This window comes from Brassica napus, chromosome C4 (assembly GCF_020379485.1).
Source record: "Brassica napus cultivar Da-Ae chromosome C4, Da-Ae, whole genome shotgun sequence".
NCBI classification, from domain to species: Eukaryota; Viridiplantae; Streptophyta; class Magnoliopsida; order Brassicales; family Brassicaceae; genus Brassica; species Brassica napus.
Genome location: NC_063447.1, coordinates 33275554 through 33300629, shown reverse-complemented (window position 1 = coordinate 33300629; position 25076 = coordinate 33275554). Strand labels below are relative to the sequence as shown.

General features: G+C 32.9%; 2 protein-coding genes and 3 pseudogenes across 2 annotated transcripts; 3 read left to right on the top strand and 2 right to left on the bottom strand.

Moving 5' to 3' along the window:
* Positions 1-5040: 5040 nt before the first annotated feature.
* On the top strand, positions 5041-6732 carry LOC111205299 (annotated as a pseudogene).
* A 1750-nt stretch (positions 6733-8482) lies between these two features.
* LOC106445202 (eukaryotic translation initiation factor 3 subunit E) lies at positions 8483-11489 on the bottom strand. The gene is made up of 8 exons (XM_013886718.3): positions 11185-11489; positions 10952-11106; positions 10279-10506; positions 10085-10206; positions 9265-9484; positions 9053-9195; positions 8842-8979; positions 8483-8760 (listed from the first exon to the last, which is right to left on the bottom strand). Exons 1-8 carry the CDS (start codon positions 11402-11404, stop codon positions 8661-8663), a joined length of 1326 nt encoding a protein of 441 aa, XP_013742172.3. The 5' UTR covers positions 11405-11489; the 3' UTR covers positions 8483-8660.
* An 886-nt stretch (positions 11490-12375) lies between these two features.
* LOC111205717 lies at positions 12376-16548 on the top strand (annotated as a pseudogene).
* Positions 16549-21169: 4621 nt separating this feature from the next.
* LOC111205297 lies at positions 21170-22521 on the top strand. Its single transcript, XM_022700928.2, has 4 exons — positions 21170-21528; positions 21601-21732; positions 21806-22159; positions 22238-22521. Exons 1-4 carry the CDS (start codon positions 21221-21223, stop codon positions 22371-22373), a joined length of 930 nt encoding a protein of 309 aa, XP_022556649.1. The 5' UTR covers positions 21170-21220; the 3' UTR covers positions 22374-22521.
* LOC111205298 lies at positions 22399-24871 on the bottom strand (annotated as a pseudogene).
* Positions 24872-25076: the final 205 nt, after the last annotated feature.

The following is a 25076-nucleotide window of genomic DNA, read 5'->3' as shown; positions in this document are numbered from 1 at the left end:
CTCGGTTTGCCAGGCAGAGAAGGCTTACCGATCATAGACCCCGACCGACCTGAAGGAACACTTTGGTATGTATGTTACATTTATTTTTTAAAATTCATTTGTGACTTTAATAAATATTTAAAACTTTGAATTTGTTTTTTTTTTCCAGGTTTGGGGTTGATAACTGCCTTGCAACAGAAGTAACCGAGACGATTAAAGGTTACTTCTCCATGGCACATCCCAACTGGAAATCCACTCCGATCTACATCAGAAGGACGTGGTTCAAGATTTACGCTGTAAGTTTTTACAATTTATTCCTGATTTATATTTTTTAAAATTTTATTTTTCTAAACTAATTATTAATATATTTTTTTTTGCAGCAAAAATTTAATTGGTCCATGGGGGTCACTGAGAAGGTGCGGAAAGAGTTTATAGACAAGGCGAAGAAACGTTTGTTGGACACGGTCTCCAACTGGAAGGGTGACTGGATCGTGAAGGGTTATGAGCGGGGCAAACCCACAACCATCACCACGGACGTGTGGGATGGCCTCATCCATTACTGGAGGGATCCTGATGCCATGAGAGTCGCCCAGTCTTGCTCCGCCTCCCGTAACTCGGTAGATGAGCACGGCCACAGGGCGATGCAACATAGTACGGGCCAAAAGCCACACGCCCGCGTCCGTTTGGAAATGGTACGTAATTTAAATATTTAACTTTTTGATTTTTAATATATATATATATATATATATAATAAAAACTTTCTTAACTATTTTTAGGCCAAGGAGTTGGGACGTTTACCGACTCTTATGGAACTTTTCGATCGGACCCACAAGAACAAGGCGGGCGCATTTGTAGATGAGAAGTCTGAGAAGATCTACAATGATGTGGCAGCTCGTATTGATGAGCGTGAGACCCAGCTGGCGCAGGAGTCCGCCGACGGATCACCCGTCGTCTTATCCACAATAGAAGTGGATAGAATTTACGAGGAGGTAAATTTTATATAAATTTTTTATTAATTCCATTTTACTTTAAAATTTAAATTTTAATATATATTTTATTGTTTTTTAAGGTCGCTCCCAAGAAAAAGGGACGTGTGTTGGGGATTGGTTCCGTCAACGATGTTCCGAGAGCGACTTCCTCTTATGGTCAGAGACGGGATGATGAAGTCTCTCAGCTGCGCGACGTGTTGGAGACGACACAACATCAGCTGTCGTCGACCCAAAACGAGTTGGCCTCGACAAAATCGTCGTTCACAGCTCGTATGACTGGTCTCGAGAACTTCTTGGACGTCATAGCGGCCACAAATCCGGAATGGGAGGCCATGTTCAGGACCATGAGACAACAAAACCCCATTCCAGGCGAGACATCCGTGCAAGTCAACGAAGAAGATCTCTCGAGAAGGAGCGAGGAATTCTACGACGCGGCAATGCAGCATTAGTTTTTTTTTTGTTATTGTATTTTAAAATTCAAAACTTATTTATATATTATATAATTTCATTTTAATTCGGCCAAAAAAAATTTTCTATTTGATTTAATTTCAATTAAAACTTTATTAATAAATTAAATAAATATAATTTTTATTCATAAATTCAGTAAATAGAAAACAAAGTAATTGCGTCGCTAATTCCCGAAGTATTAACGAGGAAAATTAACGACGAAATATCGAGGAACAATTAACGAGGATTTTACGTGGATTTAGTTACGATTCTATTACGACGAATTGTTTTCGTGTTCCTTACGTTTTTATTACGACGAATTTATTTAGAGGTTTTTGCGGGTCTTTTACGACGAATCATTTACGAGTTTCTTACGAGGAAGCACAACGACCGCGTTACGTGGAAACCCCACGTGGTCTTTACGACGAAAACTTAATTCTTCTTTACGAGGAAAATATAACCTCGCTAATTAACGAGGAAATGGCGACGAATCTTCTCTTACGACAATCATATAACGACGAAACGCCTTTCATCGCCATTTCCTCGTAAGCCTTCTTTTCCGAGGAAATAACGACGATTTTGGCCGTCGTTAAATTTGTGTTTTCTTGTAGTGTTATCTCTCTTACTTATCAATTTAATTTTACACAAATCTTTATTTTACAGCTTTAAAAGAAACCACAATAACCCAAACAATAAAAACACCAAAAACTAGAATCCAAAAAAAAGACGAATCATTAATGATCACCTCTCTTTTTGTCTAATCTTACAAATAAACTTCAAAACAAATATACCAAACCAATCAACTCAACTAAAACTCAACGACACATACATTGAGCCAGCTAAAAAAATACAAACTACACGGCCAACTATTTAACAATTTACAAGCTTACTTTCGCAGATGCTTACGAAGAAGACGAAGACGACAACCAAGATCAGTGAAATTACCTAAACAAAAAAGCAGAGTAAGTTACAAACTCTGATAAATACAACTAACAATAATTTTTGTTTACATATTACCCATCAAATAAAAGAAAAACAAACAAAGTCACACCAGGAGATACAAGAGACAATCCCAACAGACACAAATGCGGCAACAACATCTCTACCTGCTCACTCCTCTTGTCTTATAAAAATAGCTTACATGCTCAATGTCAACAAGCCAATGCTATTGTCTTCTTATGAGAAATACAAATATTCGTTTAAAACCCATTAATGCCCAAATACTAATTATCACTCATTTTATAGTTATTTCTACAACTCTTCATGTATTTGTTTTAAAGGTCCGGTAAAAGCAATAAGTTTAAAAGTAAAAAAACATATAACCAACATAATAAGAATAAAAAAAATTATTACTTATTACACACAACTTACAAAACTAAATTGGAGAAAAAATATCCAGAAACAAAAGATACTCTCAACAACCTTAATATAATTTATGTAATCTCAACAATACAAGTAACAAATTAAAAAGACAGAACAAACAATAAGTCTCAGTGACACAGCAAGCAACACCACGAACTATATCAATCACATTACTAACACAGTTTAGTCCTTCATGAATGGAGAACAATGCATACACAGTTCATCATCACAACTCTGACCCTATAACAATAAAAAACTTGAAAAACAATAATCAACCCAAAATACAAAATTCAAATACAAAATTCACGGCTACACTAACGTTAAAAATATTGATATGAAACAAGAATTATGTCCACAGCGCGGAGGGCAATGCCCCTAGTAGTAATTAAGACATTAGTCAAAAATCTTTTAGTGTTATCATAACCAGAATTGAGATTATGAGTTCATAAATATTTAAAGGTTAGTCTTCATTTTTTTTTTGACAATTTGAAAACTATACAATCTATGTATAATAGTTTTTAAATTTTGGAAGGCAACGCGGATGTTTCTTTAGACTGTGACTATAACCGGTTCTGGTATATTACACACACAAAAAACATTCATATATGATATATAGCAAGTTCTAGGGTATAACATGAACTTATACCCAAATGAGCATTATGGAGATATACTGAATAAGCAATAAGGAGAAATACGTGTTGGTATATTAACTAGTACTATAGTGGTTAATACAATGATACTGAATACGGTATCTAACACATAAGAGACTGCGAGAGAGACATTTATTTCTTCATGTCCTCTTGCAGCAACTTGCAAGACAAGCAACGACTAACGTGTGAAATTGATTAGGGTTTAGTGTTGTTGAAATCAAGTGGGGGAATAGAGACGACTAGTTCCAGAAGATAATTGGGTTACTTAAAATTTTGGAAAATATTCTACGATAGCACTAAAAAAGTTTTTATCACAAATATAGACTCAAAGAATCAAAATGACCAAAATGTTTTGTTAAAAAGGTAAATATACATTTATACCCCTACGGTTAACTAATCCAAACCTTAGGGTTTAGAGTTAAGAGGTGAGATTTGAGATTGAAGTTTAAAATTTTATAAAATAGAAAATAAATATTAAAAATTTGAAAATAAAAATTTTAAAAATAGTTTCAAAAAGTATTTTCGAATCACAAAAAGAAAATTTGAAAGAAAAAAAAATCGAAAAAAAAAATTTATAAAAAAGTTCGAATTTGAAAACATATAATCTAAAACTATAAAAAAAAAATTATTCTTTTTTTATTTTTTTATATATCTAGGATATTAGTGTCCTTTTATCTATTAAATGAAATATTTTGATCATTATAATCTATTTTTGTGACTAAAACTTGAAAATGGTCTATTTACGAAAATTGCCCTAAAATTTTTATGGCATCTTTTTGTGGGTACTGTCTCGTGGTCGCCACGGCAGCGCAGCAATTTATGATGATGCACCGAAAAAAGATCGAAAAGACTTTTGCTGTCGGTGAGTCTTGAGCCGTACGTTCTGGTTTCAGTTGAACATTAAGATGTGAGGAAAAGTCTGATTAACTTTTTGCACTTTTTTTTTCTTGGTGTGCAATTTTTTTTTCTCTATTTTTGAAAGCTCTCTTATTTTGTTGTTATTTTTGTAAAACGAGGCTTTCAAAAATTATGGAAAAGCTCTCGTATTCGGATGATTAAACTAAGATTCACTAATGTTTCTACATTTAGAAATCTAGATTATTAGTTCTAATAAAAAAATATTTTTTCTGTTTCATTTTAATTGTCGCTATAAAATAAATTTCTTGTTACAAAATAAATATCGTTTTAAAATTTTAATGCAAACTTTATTAACAATATTCTCCGGTTTATTTTTCTGTTTGTTAAAATTTAGTTCGGTATATAACTAATGATGTTTTTATTTGGAAAATATATTTTTGAATTACAAATCTAAAACGAAAAATAAACGGAGGAAGTGATGTAATAACAATTATAAAGATTAATAGAAAAATGCTTACTTGAAATATTCAGCATAATGTAAATATAATCGTCAATCATATATCTTTTGTAAAATGGTTTAAAGTTATGCAAATAGAACCGTGAAGTTTTACAAACAAATAGAATGGTCGGTAATGTAAGAAAAAGTCGTGTATGCTTGAAACAAAATAAGCCCAAACTAATTCGAGCCCACTAAACCGAAATCGAAAGTCTAAACCATCTAAACCGATAAACAAACAATCCAAAAAGAGTATTTGAACGCATTAATCACATGCGCGTGATTCCTCGCCACATCTTGACTGTCCGATGTTTCGAAAACAAAACGAACGGTCACGAATTTCCGATCATCGCCATCTTCCTCGTTTCAATAATCAAACCAATCCCTTTGGTGGTGATTGACCACGCTCCGTTCCCTCAAAATCGATTCTTTCTCTTACCCTTTTGACTTTTCACTATCAATTCTTCAATCTTAGATCTCTAAGATGTCAGCGAAAATCTCTCAACTTGCTTGTTTCTCCTCCACCACCAATCGCCAATTCCACTTCAAAACCCGATCGTTCCCATGCCCTAGGTTCCGTCCTGAGGTAAAGATTCTCGATTATCGATGATGCCCATTATTGTATTTGTTATAATTTCCTGATTACTGTCAAAAAGTTTCGACCTTGATTGATTTTTAAGAATCATATCAAGTTCTTTGCCTGTCGCTATGTGCTTAGAACGCTTTGTTTGGGAACTCATAGTATCACTAATGGCTAGTTAGCTTAAAAAGATGCAGTCTTTTGTAGTTAGAAGCGTTGATGGGAGTAGCTCAGAACCACCAGCTTCTTTGAGTTATACAGCTGAGGTTTCAAAACCTTTCGTTGAGAAAAAATCGAAACCGCTGTGGATGAATCTGCTACTAGTAAAGAGATTGTTACAGAGCCAGTAGAGGAACATGTTGTCACACAGACAAAGAGAGCAGCAAAGATCCATGACTTCTGTTTTGGGATTCCTTATGGTATTTTGTCACTCTCAAAACTCAATTTGAAATAGCATTGCTAAACTTCCCATTGTAGTATCATATGTTGAAACTTTTTTTTCAGGTGGCCTTGTTATGTATGGAGGGCTGCTTGGATTTGCGTTCTCACGAAATCCTTCAAGTTTAAGTACTGGGGTCTTGTATGGTGGTGGCCTTCTAGCTCTTAGTACATTGAGCATGAAGATTTGGAGACAGGGAAAATCTAGTTTCCCATATATATTAGATCAAGCAGGTAATTTTCGTTTACTTTCTACAGGAACAATTGATAACTGTTTAGTAGTCAGTAGTCACTACTTTCAGCTGAATGAAGATCTTTATGTGCACATGAATGTTTATCTAAATGTTTCTGCTCATCTATGAAAGCTTTTGTGCTTACTCATTCTTCAAAACCCTAAAAATGCAGTGCTTTCAGCTGTTGTCTTCTGGAAGAACTTCACAGCTTATTCTATGGTATTTCATTATCTTTGTGACTATGCTGATTGTTTAGCTCTTTGCTTGCTTGCTTGTCTTCAACTTCTTAACGTTCTACTTATGCAGACCAAGAAGCTGTTTTCTGCTGGACTTTTCTCTGTGGTTAGGTGAGAATCCCTTTTTGTGAGCTACATGTACTCATCTTTAATGGATTCTTTTAACCTTGTGTTTATGTCTGTTTCATTGCAGTGCTGCCATGTTGTGTTTCTATTCGTATGTGGTGCTCTCTGGAGGAAACCCACCTCCAAAGAAACTGAAACCATCTGCTAGTCCTTCATACTGAAGAAACTTCCATAAGTTATAGATTTAAATTGAAAATGGAGATCTCTTTTTTAACGACTCTGATGTGTTGGATTAACGTGTAACTAGGATAACATCTGCTCTTCGCGGAGATTGAATTTATATGAAAATTATTTAATAAATATCGTATGGAAAAATAAAATTTATATTTTTCATCGAATTAATATTTTTGGCCTTCAACAATTTTTTTTTTTAAAAAAAAATTGTTAATTACATAATTTGTTTACTGGTGAGCTGATCTCATTTTAAAAAATATTTTAAGTCAAAAAATTATTTATCGCATAAGAACCTAACGTTTATGCCGAAAAATTTCAGGCCTACTATTTGTTTATAATGAAACTATGCAAATTCAGTTTTATATCATGTTTTAGCAATCTAAAAGTTAATTATGGTCACGAAAATTTTACGTTCATTTGTCAATCTTATCTATCTTTAATATTTTTCACATTTTTGTGTCGTTTTTTTTTCATTTTGGTTATTGCTCGATATAAATATTGATTTTTGAGTTTATTCTCATTTCTTTATTTTTGTTTTGGCCTGAGATTTAGAAAATGTTTAGGATTTGAAATTATTAAAGAGATACATACTTAGGTTAAAATTACATATTTGGCCTTGTGCAGAATAAATACTTTATATTTATTACATATTTTATGTTTTTCTACATATTATGAAATAATAAAATAATAATTATATATTAAATAACTAAGAAATCAATTACTATTATGCAATAAATTAGTGTGCGCATATAAACCAAATGAGCACTCTTGTTTACTCGCAATCATTTTAGAGTAAATAAAACAAAACAATTAATCTTATCTATCGTATATGATATATAATTAAATTTAAATAATATTAACATAGTTATATAGTATACTTTTAATATGAATATTTATTAAATAAAGTTTCTACTCACATAATTTTATAATTATTTGCATATTTGTGTAACAAAATTTAACACCAACGATTTTTTTTTTAATGTGGAATGTTTAGTGGTTTCAATAATTTATAATCATTTAAAAAAAATGAAGATTTCAAAATTAAAATATTAACTTTTCAATATATGTTCAACGCAGATATCAAAATATAAGTATGTATTTTCATATGATGTATAGTTTAATTTAAATGATATGATATATATATATATATTAACATAAACATTATTATAATAAAATTATTTATTCATATGATTTTATAATCATTGCATCTTATTATAGAAAAAAATTAAACCTTGATCACAAAAGTATATGTGAGAGTTTTAACAGTTTTAGTAATTTATAGTCGTTTTGAAAAATTTAAAATACAACATATACAAAAAAAATCTAAAATTTTATTATATGGTTAATGTAATTGTGTAATTTATTTTAATAATTAATAATTAAACAAAAATAATAGAAAATATACAGATTGTTAGCAAATCTTTATTATTTAAAATTATTAATTGTCATATATATCTTATTTAAAATCATTAATTGTCATATATATCTTAATCACATTAGTTAATTCCGTAGGTTTTATTTAATGAAATAATATATAATAATTTCAATTTGATAAATGAATGGTCCATAATGAACATACTATATAATATAACATTCCCTAATAAATTAATTTTGGACTAACAAATTTCTCAATTGATTCTCAAGCCGCCACGTAAGAAAAATTAGCTTTCTAATTACGTGACAACTCAGCGGAATTTTTTTTAATTAGTACAAAGTACTAGTTATAATTTTTTTAATATTTCTCTATTAACGTACAGAGGATTTTATAATTCTGAGAGGTGACACTTGGGACATGTTCTTTCCGGCGTATACTGGTGACATAATCTATGTTGTCGCACGTAGAAGCGGTAATTTATGTAGGCTTGATCACAATTCCAAAGCCTTCAAACCCTTTGATTAGAAACAATCTTCAGGAGCTTAAACAAGTTTGGTTATCGTATTTCAACGTTTATTAATCCAACATTAAATTTAACTTTTGCAAAGTTTGTAGACATGTTTCCGAAGTAAGGCAAATTCAAAGCAGAACACAACTGATTCCAGAGTGACAACAAAGCAAGGATTATCAAAGACAAACGGGCAAAATTAGGTGTGACTACCGAGCTGCTTGCCCCTGTGAGTATTCTAAGAGCTGAGTCACTAACTTGTAAGTCCTTCCTGATAAGGCTTTGGTGTGATTAACCAACTGCTCATGCCTGCATTACGTTGGAAAGAGAGTTAGATTGTGGAATCTCCAAACATATTAAGTCTAACGAAAAACATTGTATTTTCCTTACACGTTGGGCTGAGTAGGCTCCATAATTACGGTTCCTGACTCGGAATCAATCTTGGCATCAAGCTTTGAGGTACGGATAAGGTTCACAATCCATCTCTCTGCCTCCTCATACTTCAGATCCAGTTTCTCAGCAAGCACCCTGACAAGGCCATAAGATTCTCAATATGTTGAGAGGTGGAAATGAATACAATTAAACGAACATGATGACTCACCCCATGTCAATTCTCTGATGAATTCTGCAATAGGTTTCAAAGATAAACAGGCGGGCATTTTCAAGAAACTCATCTTTCAGCGGTACAGTTGAAAAGTTTCCATCATCAACTCGCTTTCCAAGGAATGGATCATTCACAATCACCTATACACAGTAGTAAAACATGTCAGACTGTTCATTATATTATACTACACCACATGTGAATGGCTTTACCTCTTCACACTCTTTCATCTTCTTTTGAGCTCCATCAAAGTCATAATTGACAAACACACATGCCAGGAACTCCACAATGGGATCCTTGTAGGAGTAGTGTTCTTGTTGAATGACCTTAATGAATTCTTTAAGTTGAGGCCTTCTCCTTTTGTTGACAATGAAAGCAGTTGCCAAGTAACGCAGCAAGTGTGGAGCACTAGTTTGTATGGCATTCATATACCTAATAATATATATAATATTAGTATGCAATACTGCATAAACTAAAAGCACAATTCTAACAGAATGGCCCGGACATAAAGAATGAAAACACTCTCACTTATTATACATCAAGACTAACTTTGACTCAAAATATTGTTTCAGACACAAACACCACCACTGCATCCACTCAGTATTAAAACAAAAAAATTGTTAAAATAAAAAATAACGTTAGATAACTTTCAAAAAACAAAAAATACTAATGCAACTTCAAATACATGGAATTTTGTTGGATGCTGAGTTAACACTTGAGTTATCAATTTTTCTAAAGGAATAATTCAAAATTGTAACTCAAATATAACACATTATAACTTAAACATTAACTAAAAATAAATAAAAATATGGTAACATTATTGAATTATATTCCTAAAAATACGTGATGAACTCATGCACATAAAAGCAATCTTCCATGTCAAATTCAGCTAAAAACTAACTTAGATGGACAAGAATAACAAGGGAGAAGCATAAATAGGTTTCAAATGATATACATGGAGAAAGGAATTTCTATAAAACTGTATAAAGGAATAGCGATAGGGAAGCCGATGAGAGAAAGGTTTAAACTTACTTGTCCTGGATAAAAAGATCAATGATTTGAGTCCTTCCGTTATCATGGTTAAAGAAGATGTAAAGACCCCAATGCATCAACCAAATCCTGTTCTGCACCTGGTTTAACGGCGATGCAAAACTCTGAAACAAAAAAAAAATGCTAATTAGTATCTCAAAGGCTACAAAAGCTAGAAGAAACTCGGAAAAGCAGACCTTAGAGTCGATAATTTCTTTAACACGGTTGAGCTCTTCAAGTGCAATGTCCCAGTTCTGCATCAAAATCTCAGAAGCGAGCTTTCCCCACAAGGCGCTAAGACTTCTCTCGAGGTTAGAGCAAAGGGTTCTGTACTGGTAGAGGTAATCAGCAGCACCAGAGTAGTTCCCACACTCAAACTGAAACTTGGCGTACTGATACAACGCCTCTATCTGGTCTGGACCAATCTGATCAAAACATTACACATCAAAACTGAGTCTTTATGCAAATTAAACAACACAAAAGATGTCAACAAGAAATCACAACTCTATCTGGTCTGGACCAATCTGATAAGAACATTACACATAAAAATCAAGTCTTTCAATACGAAATGCAAACCAGACAAGAAAGACAACATCAGACAAAACCACCAATCTGATAAAACATTAAACATAAAAATCGAGTCTTTCGATACAAAATGCAAACCAAACAAGACAAAATAAGACAAAATTGTACCAATCTGATCAAACATACACATAAAAATCGAGTCTTTCATACGAAATGCAAACCAAACAAGACAACATCAGACAAAACCACAACTCTATCTGGTCCGGACCAATCTGATCAAACATTACACATAAAAACTCAAGTTTTTGGATAAAATATGCAAACCAAACACGACAAAAACACAACCTGGTAACGTTCCTTGAGCATCTGGAGATTGTACTGCTTATCAGCCCTCAGTTCCTGAACAGCATTAGGGTTCAAAAGGAAAGTCACGAGCGGTGCAGCCGCCTCCTCCAGAGACTTAAGCCTCGCCACAACCTCAGCTCTCCTCTCCACCATATCTATCAAACACCACAAGACTCATCAACCAACCAAACAGGCCGTAAAAAACGCAAACTTTTCACAGACATTATTATTACCTTGGGGAGCGTCTTCGGTGTGGTAGAGACTCTTGTGGATGTCCATGGCGTAATCGACCATGTTGGTCTTGTTCAAAAGCTCGATCTTGAACTTGAGGATCTGCTCATCGGGGTATAGCTGACGCTCTTGGAGGAACTCCAGTATGGGGAACACCAGGTGACGGTCTAGGTTGGGAGCTACTCGAGGGGTTAGGTCATAGTTCTCTTTGGTTTCCTCCATTTTTCGCAAAATCTCTCAAAATCTCAGACGAGCTCTGAAGACGGCAGAGAGATGGTGTTTGATTTAGGGTTATCTTGAATAAGACTTTTCAGTATTTATACATTTGCCCCTATATCTTTTACATATTCTGTTTTGGTTCTATTCGGTTTGGTTTATCTCGGTTTCAGATTTTTTGGAAGAATATGTTTGTTGTTCAAAAAAAAAAAAGCAGTTGGCTGTTTGTAGAGAGTAATTTCGGGTTCGATTCATTTATATTATCTAAGAACATTTTAAAATTGAGTAAAAACTGAAAAAATTAGAATAATTAGTGAAAAAGAATAGTTAAATTATATATTAATATTTTACTATTACATAATTATTTTATATGTTTATTAGAATATTTATTTGTTTGAGATTATTTTGTGTTTAATATGAATTCTTTTTTAATTTCTTAAATATTTGGGTTCTTATGGTATTTATTTCGATTTGGGTTTTTTTCCAGTAAAATTTTCAATCAAAAATATTGTATAAAAAATATTATGTTAAGTTTGGTTTGGTTTGGTTTGATTCGGTTTATTGGCTTGGTTTGGTTCAGATTTTTGGATTAGTTCTTTTTTATTATTCCCCACCCCTACCGAAAAGCTATCACCCTCGAGGGATCTCTATCGACTATCATCTCCGTCATTACCCGAGCGCCCGTTATCGGAAGGGTTTTGCATAAAATAGAAAAGGTGATTAAATGATTTTTGCGGGGGAGGGGCGCACGGTAAGAAGCTTTAATCGAATGGCGCAAGTTAGTAGCCTCGTCTTCTTCCTCTACCGGCTGAGTCCACTAACTTGCGCATATCTTCTTTTACCTCTATCCCTCTTCTCTATCGTTAATGGGATCAGGGTTCTCCCTCAAGACGAACTCTTTTTTTTTTTAATTCCTTCCCGTGACTATTAGCAACTCTTAAGATATTTTGACGCCGTATCGTTCTATTCATTCTCTCATGGATCCTTCAAGAAGGCAATCCAGTGACTCGCGTTACGCAAACCTCTTCAATCTCGAGGTCTGTCTCAAAAATCAAAGCTTTATGATTTGTTCACTGATGAATGTAGTTTTGGTGATCGCAATTCTCTAGCTTTCTCTTGTTGTGGCTAAAAAGTTTCAAATTTTGCAGCCGTTGAGGAACTTCAGGATTCCTAGACACGAAGATGAGATTGAGAATTATTGTAGTGGCCATGATGAAACTAGAAGCAATCAAGGTACATACTTTATTCGTTTTGTGTGTTTTAAGTTTGCTACCAAGTGTGACACTTTGGCATTTATATTTACCTATTTGATTGGTAGCTAACTACGGCAACGGCGTTAAACCGGGGATAAACTCTAGCACTAAGAAGAGAAAGTGGTGGGTAGAAGCTGGTGAGGATGATGATGATGCAGAGGAAGATGATCACCATTCACTTATATAAACTGTGATTCTCTTGCTTTTCAATCTTAGAGTAAGCTCTCATTTTGCTGTTACTGTGTTCACAGGTGAGATATAAGGTGGCTAGATCATACAAATTGCCAAGGAGTGCACCGATTCGCACCAGGAAGATGTCCATAGACATGTTGCTATTCTGGAAGCGGTTTGACAAGCAGATGGTACATTTTTTTTATTCTTCTTAGACTCTGTAGTACGCTTACAGGCTGCTAACTAGATATGATTACACATTCTGCTGCCAATTATATTTTATCATAGACTCTGTAGTAGACTTAAACAGTACTCACAGCTGTATAAAATTGTCTATAGAAATGGTTAAAGTTACAATGGAAGTAGTTGATAAGCAAATGTTATGTCATTCTTCTGCTGGAGTTCGTTTAAACGGTACACTTGGATTAATTTGACTACGTTGATAGGCAGAAGAGAGGAAAAAACAGGAAAAGGAAGCTGCAGAGGCATTAAAACGCGAACAGGAGCTTCGAGAGGCACAAAGGCAGCAACAGAGGCTCAATTTTCTTATTAAACAGACTGAACTTTACAGTCACTTCATGCAAAACAAAACCGATTCAAAGCCTTCAGAATCCTTGTCGATAGCAGATGAAAATCTGGTTGACAAAGAGCTCCGAGAACCTGCAGCAGCAGAACCTTCTGAGGTGGAGGATCCGGAAGAGGCTAAAATGAAGGCAGATGCCCTGAAAGCTGCCCAAGAGGCAGTGTCTAAGCAGAAAAAATAACAGATGCATTTGACACTGAATCTATGAAGTTACGGCAAACTTCTGACATAGAAGGACCACCTAATGATGTCTCAGTCTCTGGCTCTGGCAATATAGACTTGCATAACCCGTGAGTTCGTGTTATTGCCTCGTTTTATCTTCAGATTTCAGGATACAAAGCCAATTAATTCTCTCTACTTGCAGATCTACAATGCCTGCTACATCAACAGTTCAGACTCCAGAGTTGTTTAAAGGAACTCTAAAAGAATACCAAATGAAAGGCCTTCAGTGGCTAGTCAATTGTTATGAGCAGGTTCCCTCAAATTTTATGTACATTTGTACTTTGTACTTTTGTACACTATATACTAACATTATTAAATGTTCCAGGGTTTGAATGGCATTCTTGCTGATGAAATGGGCTTGGGTAAGACTATTCAAGCAATGGCGTTCTTGGCACATTTGGCTGAGGTAAATCAAATTGCTGGTCCTTTTTTTATCTGTTGTGGTGTGGCTATGGTAAAACTCATTCTTGCTCTTGCACAGGAGAAAAACATTTGGGGTCCATTTCTGGTTGTTGCCCCTGCTTCTGTTCTTAACAATTGGTCTGATGAGATTAGTCGTTTCTGTCCTGACTTGAAAACTCTTCCATATTGGGGAGGATTACAAGAACGGACAATCTTAAGAAAGAATATCAATCCCAAGCGTATGTACAGAAGGTAACGGCTGTGTGATATTTTTAGGGTTTTCACATGATTTGCCTGCGACTCTGCTTCGCAATCAATAAATCTTCTTTGCTCTTTTCTAAAAGCTTCTCTGTTGACTCCTCTCTTTCTCAGGGATGCTGGTTTTCATATTTTAATTACCAGCTATCAGCTATTAGTAACCGATGAAAAGTATTTTCGCCGGGTGAAATGGCAATATATGGTGCTAGATGAGGCCCAGGCAATCAAAAATTCCACCAGGTTCTTACTTCTCCCTTGAGTCGGTTGAATCAGGGTGTTGCTTGGGTTCCCAGTGCATGGGAATGCTACTTTTGTGTTGAAATGCTAAATTCTCATTCAAGTTTCATTTTTTTGTTCTTTGACAGTATAAGATGGAAGACCCTTCTTAGTTTCAACTGTCGGAACCGATTGCTTCTGACTGGTACTCCAATTCAGAATAACATGGCAGAATTATGGGCCCTGCTGCATTTCATCATGCCGATGTTGTTTGACAGTCATGAACAATTTAACGAGTGGTTCTCAAGATGGTATGTACTATTTGTCTGGGCGTGATGTTCGTGTAAAAGTTTGTAGTGAACAGTCTTGTTTCTGATACATAATCCATATTGATTAACAGAATCGAGAATCATGCTGAACATGGAGGCACTTTGAACGAGCACCAGCTTAACAGACTGGTGAGATTTTAGTTTCTGTTTGCAGCCTTACCATAGCAATACCTCAAGTTCTTTTCCTGTCTGTCTGCTTCTTTCTTAGTTTGCTAGGATCCTTGTATAGGTTCTTCCACTATCACTATGGTTCCGCTATCATTTTCGATAAATGAAATTGATGTGTATGCGTATGCCATGAACACAGAGCTTCTGGATTCTTGTTTTCTGTTCCTGAGCCAACTTGATTGTTAATTTTAGTTAGTGATTCTTGGTTCTCCATGCATTCTCAAGTTTGTAAACTGGATGCATCTTTTTACCTTTTTAGCTATCTAGTCACTCACATTTTGTTTCTTTTCCCAAACAGCATGCAATATTAAAGCCATTCATGCTCCGACGTCTCAAAAAGGATGTGGTTTCTGAGCTAACCACATAGACAGAAGTTACTATACACTGCAAGCTCAGTTCTCGACAGCAAGCTTTTTATCAGGCTATTAAGAACAAGATTTCTCTGGCTGAGTTGTTTGACGGCAACCGTGGGCATTTCAATGAAAAGAAATTATTGAACTTGATGAATATTGCCATTCAACTCAGGAAGGCAAGCTCTCTTGTCAAGCCAGCTTTTACTTCCCTGCTTTCTTTTAACGTTTTGTCCTGCTTTCTCATACATGTTCAAGTCTGTGGCTTATGGTGATATATTTGTGTCTCCCATGTCAGGTCTGTAACCATCCAGAGTTGTTCGAAAGGAATGAAGGGAGCTCATATCTCTACTTTGGAGTGATGTCCAATTCTCTTTTGCCGCCTCCCTTTGGTGAGCTAGAGGATGTACATTATTCCAGTGGTCAAAATCCCATAACATATAAGGTGAAATTCTTGACATACAATATCTTGTAGTCTCTAACTGGATCCTGACTTTGGTTTCGCTCTTATTCTCTTTCAGATACCTACACTCCTGTAGAAAGAAATGCTCCAAAGCTCTGAAACATTTTGTTCTTCTATCAGGCGGGGCTTATCAAGAGAATCCTTGCTGAAGCATTTTAATATTTATTCACCTGAGTATATTCTTAGGTCAATATTCTTATCTGATAGTAGCGTAGATCAAGCAGATAGTGGAAGTGGAGCATTTGGCTTTTCACGCTTGATGGATTTATCACCATCAGAAGTTGGATATCTTGCTTTGTGTTCCGTCATGGAAAGGCTATTGTTCTCTATTCTGAAATGGGAGCGGCAATTCTTGGATGAAATATCAGACTCTGTATGGAGTTCGTCGATGATGATCTTAGTGGAGGTAACATCACAAGAGGTAAAACCAGAGTTGTCACAAGAATGCTGCTGATGCCATCAAAACTTGAAACGAGTTTGGTGAAAGGGAGACTAGGCACAGTGCCTACATATCATCACTCATTTGAGTCTCTAGTGGTCTCTCATCATGAGAGGTTACTTTCAAATATCAAACTCCCACATTCTGCATATACTTTTATCCCCAAAACTCCTACATTCTGAATATATATTTCCTTAGGAAAAAACTGAAAACTATACATTTTTCAGATAGATGTTTAATATAGTTTTTCATCTCTTATATTGTATATTTACTTATTATTTAGTTTTTGTTATGTAGTAGGACATCTCTCTCAAGTTTTTTTTAAAGTTTTTGTTACAAAAATAACATTGAATAAGTAAAATGACCAAAATAGCCACTTTTTATTTTGAAAATTTTAATTTTAATTTTTTTTTTTAATTTGAAATCCTATCCTCAAAACCCTACCCTTAACTCTAAATCCTAAATCTATATTAGTTAACCCTACGGTATAAAAGTATTTTTACTCTTTAATAAAACTTCTTTTGGTCATTTTTCTTATTAAGGCTATTTTGTGACAAAAATTTAAACTGACCATCTTAAGGAATTTCTCTATATTGTATATTTATTTATTCTAATTTTCTTGCTTTTATATCAAATGGTAAAATTACAATAGATATTTAATGTAATATTTCTATGTCTTATATTATAATTTGCTTATTATTTATTTAACTATACATTTTCCATTTAACTATACATTTTTGAGATAGATGTATAATTTTTTTTATATTGTATATTTACTTACTATTTATTTTTTATTATTTTGTATATTTACTTTTTCTAAATTTCTTGCTTTTATATCAATGATAATATTATGATATATATTTAATGTAATATTTTTATTTTTTATATACTATATTTACTAATTATTTATTTTTTCTTATGTTTTTACTTATTATAATATGTAACATTTATATCTCTTATATTGCATATTTACTTACTATTTATTTCTTCATATATTGTATATATATATACTTATAAAAGTATTTGTAAATAATAAAAATGTAAAAAAAATACATTTTCAGATAGATGTTTGATGTTAGTTTTTATTTCTTATATTGTATATTTACTTATTATTTATTTTTTCTTATATTGTATATTTACTTTTTTTTATTCTAATGTTATGATAGATGCTTAATGTAATATTTTTATTTCTTATACTTAATTATTGTTGTCAAAATAAATATACTTAATTATTATTTATTTTACTATAAATTTTTTCAGAATGATTTTTAATTTAGTTTTTTCAGTTATAATATTGTATATTTACTTATTGTGTATTTTTCCTTAGATTGTATATTTATTAATTCTAATATTACGATAGATGTTTAATATAATATTTCTATTTGTTAAATTGTATATTTACTTATTATTTAATTTAGTTTTTTAATATTTAATTTAGTTTTTTAATTTCTTAATTGTATTTTGCCTATTGTTTATTTTTTTTTATTGTATATTTATTTATTTTAATTTTTTTTCCTTTTATACCAAATAATAGTATTATGATAGAGGTTTAATGTGATATTTATATTTCTTATATTGTACGATACTTTTACATATATTGTATGCTTGTTTTACTTATATTGTATATTTACTTATAAAATATTTGGAAATAATAGAAATGTAAAATTATACATTTTTCAGATACATGTTTAATGTAATGTTTCTATTTCTTATATTGTATATTTACTTATCTAATTGTTTTTCTTTTATATCAAATTGTAATATTACGATAGATGTTTAAAGCAATATTTATATTTCTTATATTATATATTTACTTATTATTTATTTTATAATATATTTTTCAGATAGATGTTTAATGTATTTTTTGTATTTCTTATATTGTATATTTACTTATTATTTTTTTATGTTTATATTTACTTATTGTAATATTATAATAAATGTTTAGTGTAATATTTTTATATTGTATATTCATTTATTATTTATTTAACAATACATTTTCATATATATGTTTAATTTATTTTTTCCATTTTATATATTGTATATTTACTTATTCTAATTTTCTTGATTTTATATCAAATGATAATATTATGATATATGTTTAATGTAATATTTCTATTTATTATATTGTATATTTACTTATTATTATTTTTTTTCCTTATATTGTATATTTAATTATTATTGTTTAATGTAATGTTTCTATTTCTTATATAGTTTATTTACTTATTATTTATTTTCTATTTTTTAAATAATAATGCCTCGTCTCTTGGGAGAAGTTTTTTTCGCTGATGTGAACCCTATATGATGCCTCAAAATGTCTCTTTTATTAGTATATATTTCTACTATGTATATTTACTTATTGTGTATTTTTTCTTATATTGTATATTGACTTATTTTAATATTATGATCGATGTTTAATATAATATTTCTATTTTTTAAAATTGTATATTTACTTATTATTTATTTTTCTAAACATTTTTTCACACAAATTTTTAATTTAGTTTTAAATTTCTTAATTGTATTTTACCTATTGTTTATTTTTTGTTATATCGTATATTTACTTATTTTAATTTTCTTGCTTTTATATCAAATGATAATATTATGATAGAGGTTTGAAGTAATATTTATATTTCTTATGTTGTATGCTTGTTTGACTTATATTTTATATTTACTTATAAAATATCTGGAAATAATAAAAGTGTAAAACTATACATTTTTTAGATAGATGTTTAATGTAGTTTTTCCATTTCTTATATTGTATAGTTATTTATTTTATTGTATATTTACTTATCTAACTGTTTTGCTTTTATATCAAATTGTAATATTACGATAGATGTTTGATGTAATATTTCTATTACTTATATTGTATATTTACTTATCTAACTTTTTATTGTAATATACTTTTCAGATAGATGTTTACTGTATTTTTTTGTATTTTTTATATTGTATATTTACTTATTCTTTATTTTTCTTATGTTTTGTATTTACTTATTGTAATATTATATTAATGTTTAATGTAATATTTTTATATTGTATATTTACTTATTATTTATTTAACTATACATTTTTCAGATATATGTTTAATTTAGTTTTTTCCATTTTTTATATTGTATATTTAATTACTGTGTATCTTTTCTTATTTTGTATATTTGTTTATTCTAAATTTCTTACTTTTATATCACTGATAATATCACGATATATATCTAATGTAATATTTTTATTTCTTATATAATATATTTACTTATTATTTATTTTTTCTTATATTTTATATTCTTTATTCTAATATTACGATAAATATTTAATATAATATTTCTATTTCTTATATTGTGTATTTAGTTATTATTTATTCTACTATACATTTTTCATATATATGTTTAATTTAGTTTTTTTATTTCTTAATTGTATATTTACTTATAATTTATTTTTCTTATATTTTATATTTACTTATTAGTTTAGTTTTCTTATTTCTTAATTGTATATTTACTTATAATTTATTTTCCTTATATTTTATATTTACTTATTAGTTTAATGCAATGTTTCTGTTTATTTATTTACATATTATTTATTTTTCCTTATATTACAAATTTACTTATTATTTATTTTCTAATTTTTAAATAATAATGCCACGTGTCATCTTTCGGAAGATTTTTTTTCGCTGATGTGGACGCTATACGGAGCCTCAAAAGGTTCTTTTTATTAGTATAGATTACTAAAAAGCATGTGCTAATATATGCGGTGATTGGCAGAGAAAAGCTGCTGCTTCAACTCCGAAACCTAGAGTCCCTACCAAAGCAAAGGAGGAAGTGAACGATGAAGGAGATGCTTCTCTTCAGCCTCAGAGAACAAAAAGGGTAAAGAGACAAACAAAGAGCGTAAACGAGAGCCTTGAACCCGTCTTCTCTGCATCAGTTACTGCAACAAATGGAGAGTTCAATCCAAGTAGCTCTAAGCCAGATGCTAACTAATCCGAAGATGGTTTAAGCTTATTAGATAGATGTTAACTTCAGGCAGGTTTTTAGTAAATGGTTCCTTGTTTTTAAGCCTAAGATTTTAATATTCAAGTTTTTTTGCTCTTTGACGTACATTGGTCATGGTACCATATATTTATAAATATTATCGTCTATTTAACAATTAACGCTAAGCATCAATCACCCTCTTACTCAGTGGATTAACGGATACTATGATAGAATCAGTTTGAACCTGACATACTAAAACGAACACAATCATCAACGGTGTGTTGGCTTCTAACATAAGATAGCTATTCCCATAGAAAGTCCAATGCCAGACTCTCATGCAACGCAGGAGCATCATTTGTTCCATCATATCATATGCCAGACTCTCATGCAACGCAGGAGCATCATTTGTTCCATCATATCATATGGATTTTGGTTGCTTGAAGCAGAAACTGCTTCGGACAACTGATATGTGTTTAGCAAAATGAATTGCCAGATTCATGATAATATAGCAATATTTGTAGACAACAATAGTCACAACAAACGATTCTATTAATGAACTTTTGGTCAAACCACTGGACCTTTGGGGCTTCCACGTTCTCTTATCTTTTAGACGGACAAAATGATTAATTGTTTTCTTCTCAGTTTCATTTTAATTTTATTTCATTTTACTTGGTAGGAAGTTTTGTGTTAGCTTTTATTATGTTTTACAACAGAGTTTAGTTAACGTGATCATTATGCTAAAATATACATAAACTATCTCATATTTTGTAAGCATTGCTGAATCTGGAATTAATTAACAGTCGCGACCGTGACCGATGTGTGTAAATCAAATTACACTCGAGCTACCTTCTCATATCAGATCTCCAGATCTGGTGTGTATTGCAAGAAACCCAGCAACCTGCAATGATTCGGTTAAATCCGGTTCAGGGTCTGGGTTAAATCCGGACCAGGGTTTGGGTTAAACCCAGCAATTAAACTTGCAAAAATATAGTTCATTAAACCGAATCGAGCAATAATGAATTGCATAACGCCGATTCGGTTAAATCCGGTTGGGTTTCGGTCCGTCTTTATAAATCATTATTGCTTGATTCGGTTTAACATAAAACACAAAAAACCACACGAGAAAGCACATCCTTCGTCTTCGCTTGGAAGCCTTTCAGCTGCACACCAACTGTTCGACGAATTGCGGCAGAGAGTTTGTAAAACAGAAGTGCTTATGGAGGAAGAAAACTGGGAAGCGTCCTCTTCAAGCGAGACCGAAGAACCTGGTTTCGCAGCCGATGACGACGAAGAGTTTCACTCAGGACCCAAGTTACAATTCAGGTGGGATCTAACTTCATCAACTAGTTTCTGTATGCTAAGCTAATCATCAACTCATTGTTTTTTTTATTGTAGAGTTGGATCTTCAAAGGCTCGTTGGGTTACAGAGTTAGGAATGGCTGAAGTTGAGGTTAAAAGAGGGAAGCTTTGGACAACAACTGGAATCATTCGTAGCGGAAAGACATATTGTTTCATAGAAGAGGCTTTGTATGTTTGGCAAACAAAGTTCTGTTTTGTTTTTTTAACTCAATTCATCTGATGAAGTCTCTTCCTTTGGCAGGTATTTGAGTGAGATAGGAGAGTTGCAGATCCTGGGTAATGAAGATGTGGTGATCCCATTGAAGGGCTTGTATGAGATGGTTACAGAGGAGAAAAGTGGATGCTGTTGGGAAAGCTATGAGGTTTATAGATACTTGAAGGGTCTAGGTTACATCTTAGGCAGGCATGGAGTTCCTTGGACGTCAAAGGGTGCTGCCATTATGACACCTAGTGGTGAAGGCGAGGATTCTGTCACTAAACTCTTGGGAGATATGCAACTCTGTGATGCAAGAGAGGTGTTTGACGTGTATTTGCCAAACAGCCGGTTCAAGAAGTCTTCTCCTGGTGAACCGAGCTTTGTGGCTTGTTTATCAGGGTAAGCGTTTTCGTTAGCTCCAACTATGAAAGCAATTTTTCTTCATTTAAACATCTTACTCAGTCCTCTTTCTTACAGGGACTCTCCACCAAGCAAAGAAGATGTTAGAGTCCTGCAAAGCCGCATAGCTGCACCGTTAAGGTTCTGTCATATCGCTCAGGGTCGTGTTAGTTTCTTTTCGTTCAGTTCCATAAACCTCCCTATCTTACCATAAAATGTAACAAAAAACAAAAAACAAAAAGCGAATGTTCTTGTATTCTCTTGAATAGACAAAGTCACTGAGAGTTTACATACACTTTGGAGTAATCTTGGTGATGCGTATTCATGAGGTAATATGTACTACAAGTACAACTTTCTATTTTTTTCTACAAGGGCATTTAGTAAGAATCTTCCTTTGGTGAGATAAGCTTGTATCCTCGTAGATGGAGATACACTAGGGACTGTGAAGCTTTTTCAGGTCATTTGCGTTGGCAAACCACGTTGGTATTATCTTTGGCAGATGTGGATACAAATCCTTGTATGTTCCTTTTATCGTATTTACTACATGAACTCCAGTGGCTTCTTTAATATCTGCAACTCATCAAGTGCAACATAAGTTAGGTAAAGAAAAGAGGTGAAAACAGACTGTTATTTTAGATGGAAATTGAAATTGCAACCTTTGAGCAGCTTCTTCTCATAAGAAAGTTGAGCAATGATATAGACGACTGCAGCTGCGATTGATGATGGAGGCCTGCTTCTGCAATATGTAGAAATAGGGTTCTTACATCTACTCAGTTCCAGAAACTGCCTAAATAGTGAAGGTACCTGTTAACATGGTCAGTACACCTTTCTGCAGCTTCTTCAGCAGCTTTAATGGCTTGTCTATTCATTTGAAGGTCAATGGAATACCGCTTCTGCAGATGAACATAATAATATCAGTAAATGAGAAGCTATTATATATTAACCAAGAGGTTAAGAAGGCACAGAAACTCACTGCAAACTCAGCAGCTCGGATGTGTATCAACTGAGGAGGGAGGCCAAGTTTGTCAACTACGGATCTGACTGCACTGGTAATCTTAGACTGTTTTGCTCCATCGGCAACAGAAGATATGTCTATATATAAAGAAAAAAAATAGGTTTTGAAGGAAGGATTCAACATCAAGAAACAGGAACAAGAATTTTTCAAAACTGAGTACCTTTGATACTCAACGCCATGCCATTTTGTCTACAGGCTATGTAGATAGAAGCAGCAGAACGTTGAGTATGTTTATTTGTCCCTTTATTTGTTCTGAGATCTCAGTAGCCTGATTCTACAGATCAAGAAAACACACACTAGTTCATTCAAGCTTTCTATATACTAACAATCAAGAAACACACACACCAATTCATGCTTTTGTATACTAACTATCAAGAAACACACACACTAGTTTAAGCTTTCTGTATACTAACTATCAAGAGCACACACCAGTTATATACTAACTATCAAGAACACACACACTAGTTCAAGATTACTGCATACTAACTATCAAGAACACACACACACACTAGTTCAAGCTTCTTATACTAACAATCAAGAAACAAACACACCAATTCAAGCATTTTGTATATTAACTATCAAGAACACATACCAAGGTTTATAGAAGAACCCTAAAAAAAAAACTTACCTTGACTGTCGCACGAAGACTCAACCTGTACAACAAATGGATGAGTCAATAGTTAAACTATAAATAGAAAGAAACCCTGAAAGAACATTTTAAGTTCCTTAAATAGAAAGAAAGAAAGAAAGAAAAGAAAACGCTACCTATCGGACATAGAAGCGATGACGGTGGCATCATCGGAGGAAGCGTTACTCTGTTGCGTGGTGCTCACGTCAAGGTCGAAGCCAAGTTTCTGCAAGTTGTCATCAGAAGACGAAGAAGGATTCTTCGCCACGTGATTGTACACGAACCCGTCGCTAGTTTGATAGCGACTGCAACAGTCATCGAAGCCCCACATCTTGAAAACCCTAGAAGTTAGCTATCAATGGAGTCAGGTGAGACTTTGAAGAAGAGGAGAGAAGTGGAGGGAGTTAACAGAATAAACGGTTTGCTTTTGCTTCCCCTTTTTTTGTAGACGAAATGGAGAAGGGGTGAGAATTCACTGTGTGATGGTGCACCTTAAAGGTAACTAGCTATGGTGGCGAATCTAGAAGTTGTTTTGATCTGGGCCATACATATAAAATGAACAACATCAACAGGGGCATTTGATAAAAAATATTAAAAATACTCTGAAATTTTAAAATCCATGGTGGGCAATTGCCCTATCCTTTGTCCATGTACCTCCGCCACTGGTGTGGGACCGGTCTACGTTTTGGTGGATAGTTCATAATCTTCTCCGTCTATTAGATGACGGAACTACGTGCCGTTTCGTGGCTACGTAACCAAAACTAGTGTCGTTTACCTGAATAAACTCTCACCGTCTCACGTGAGTCCGTGACAATATTTTTTGGGCCTAAGAAGTATGTACTAGGCCTTTAAAGTCTAAGTGTTGTTCTTTATACCCAAATATATTATCAGCCATGATTGCTCCTTTCATCTTTTTTTACCCTTTTTAAACCGTGTACGAATTAAATCATCAAAATTCGCATTACAAGTAGAGTTTGGATATACAACAATACTTTTGTTTCTATTTACAAAACATCTTACTCAACATACTCAATCATATTATATTTTACAGGGACTCTCCCCACCTAGCAAAGAATACATTAAAGCCCTGCAAAGCCGCATAGCTGCATTGGCGGAGCTAAAAAACGTGTAAGGGGTCAATTCATAATTAACATATATTATAGGGGTCAATTACCTAAAATTTACACTATTTTTCCAGTTTTCTAAAAAAATTACTATGTAAAAATTTTGTTCATAAATTCATATGGTTCAACTGACCCAGATGCTATAACATG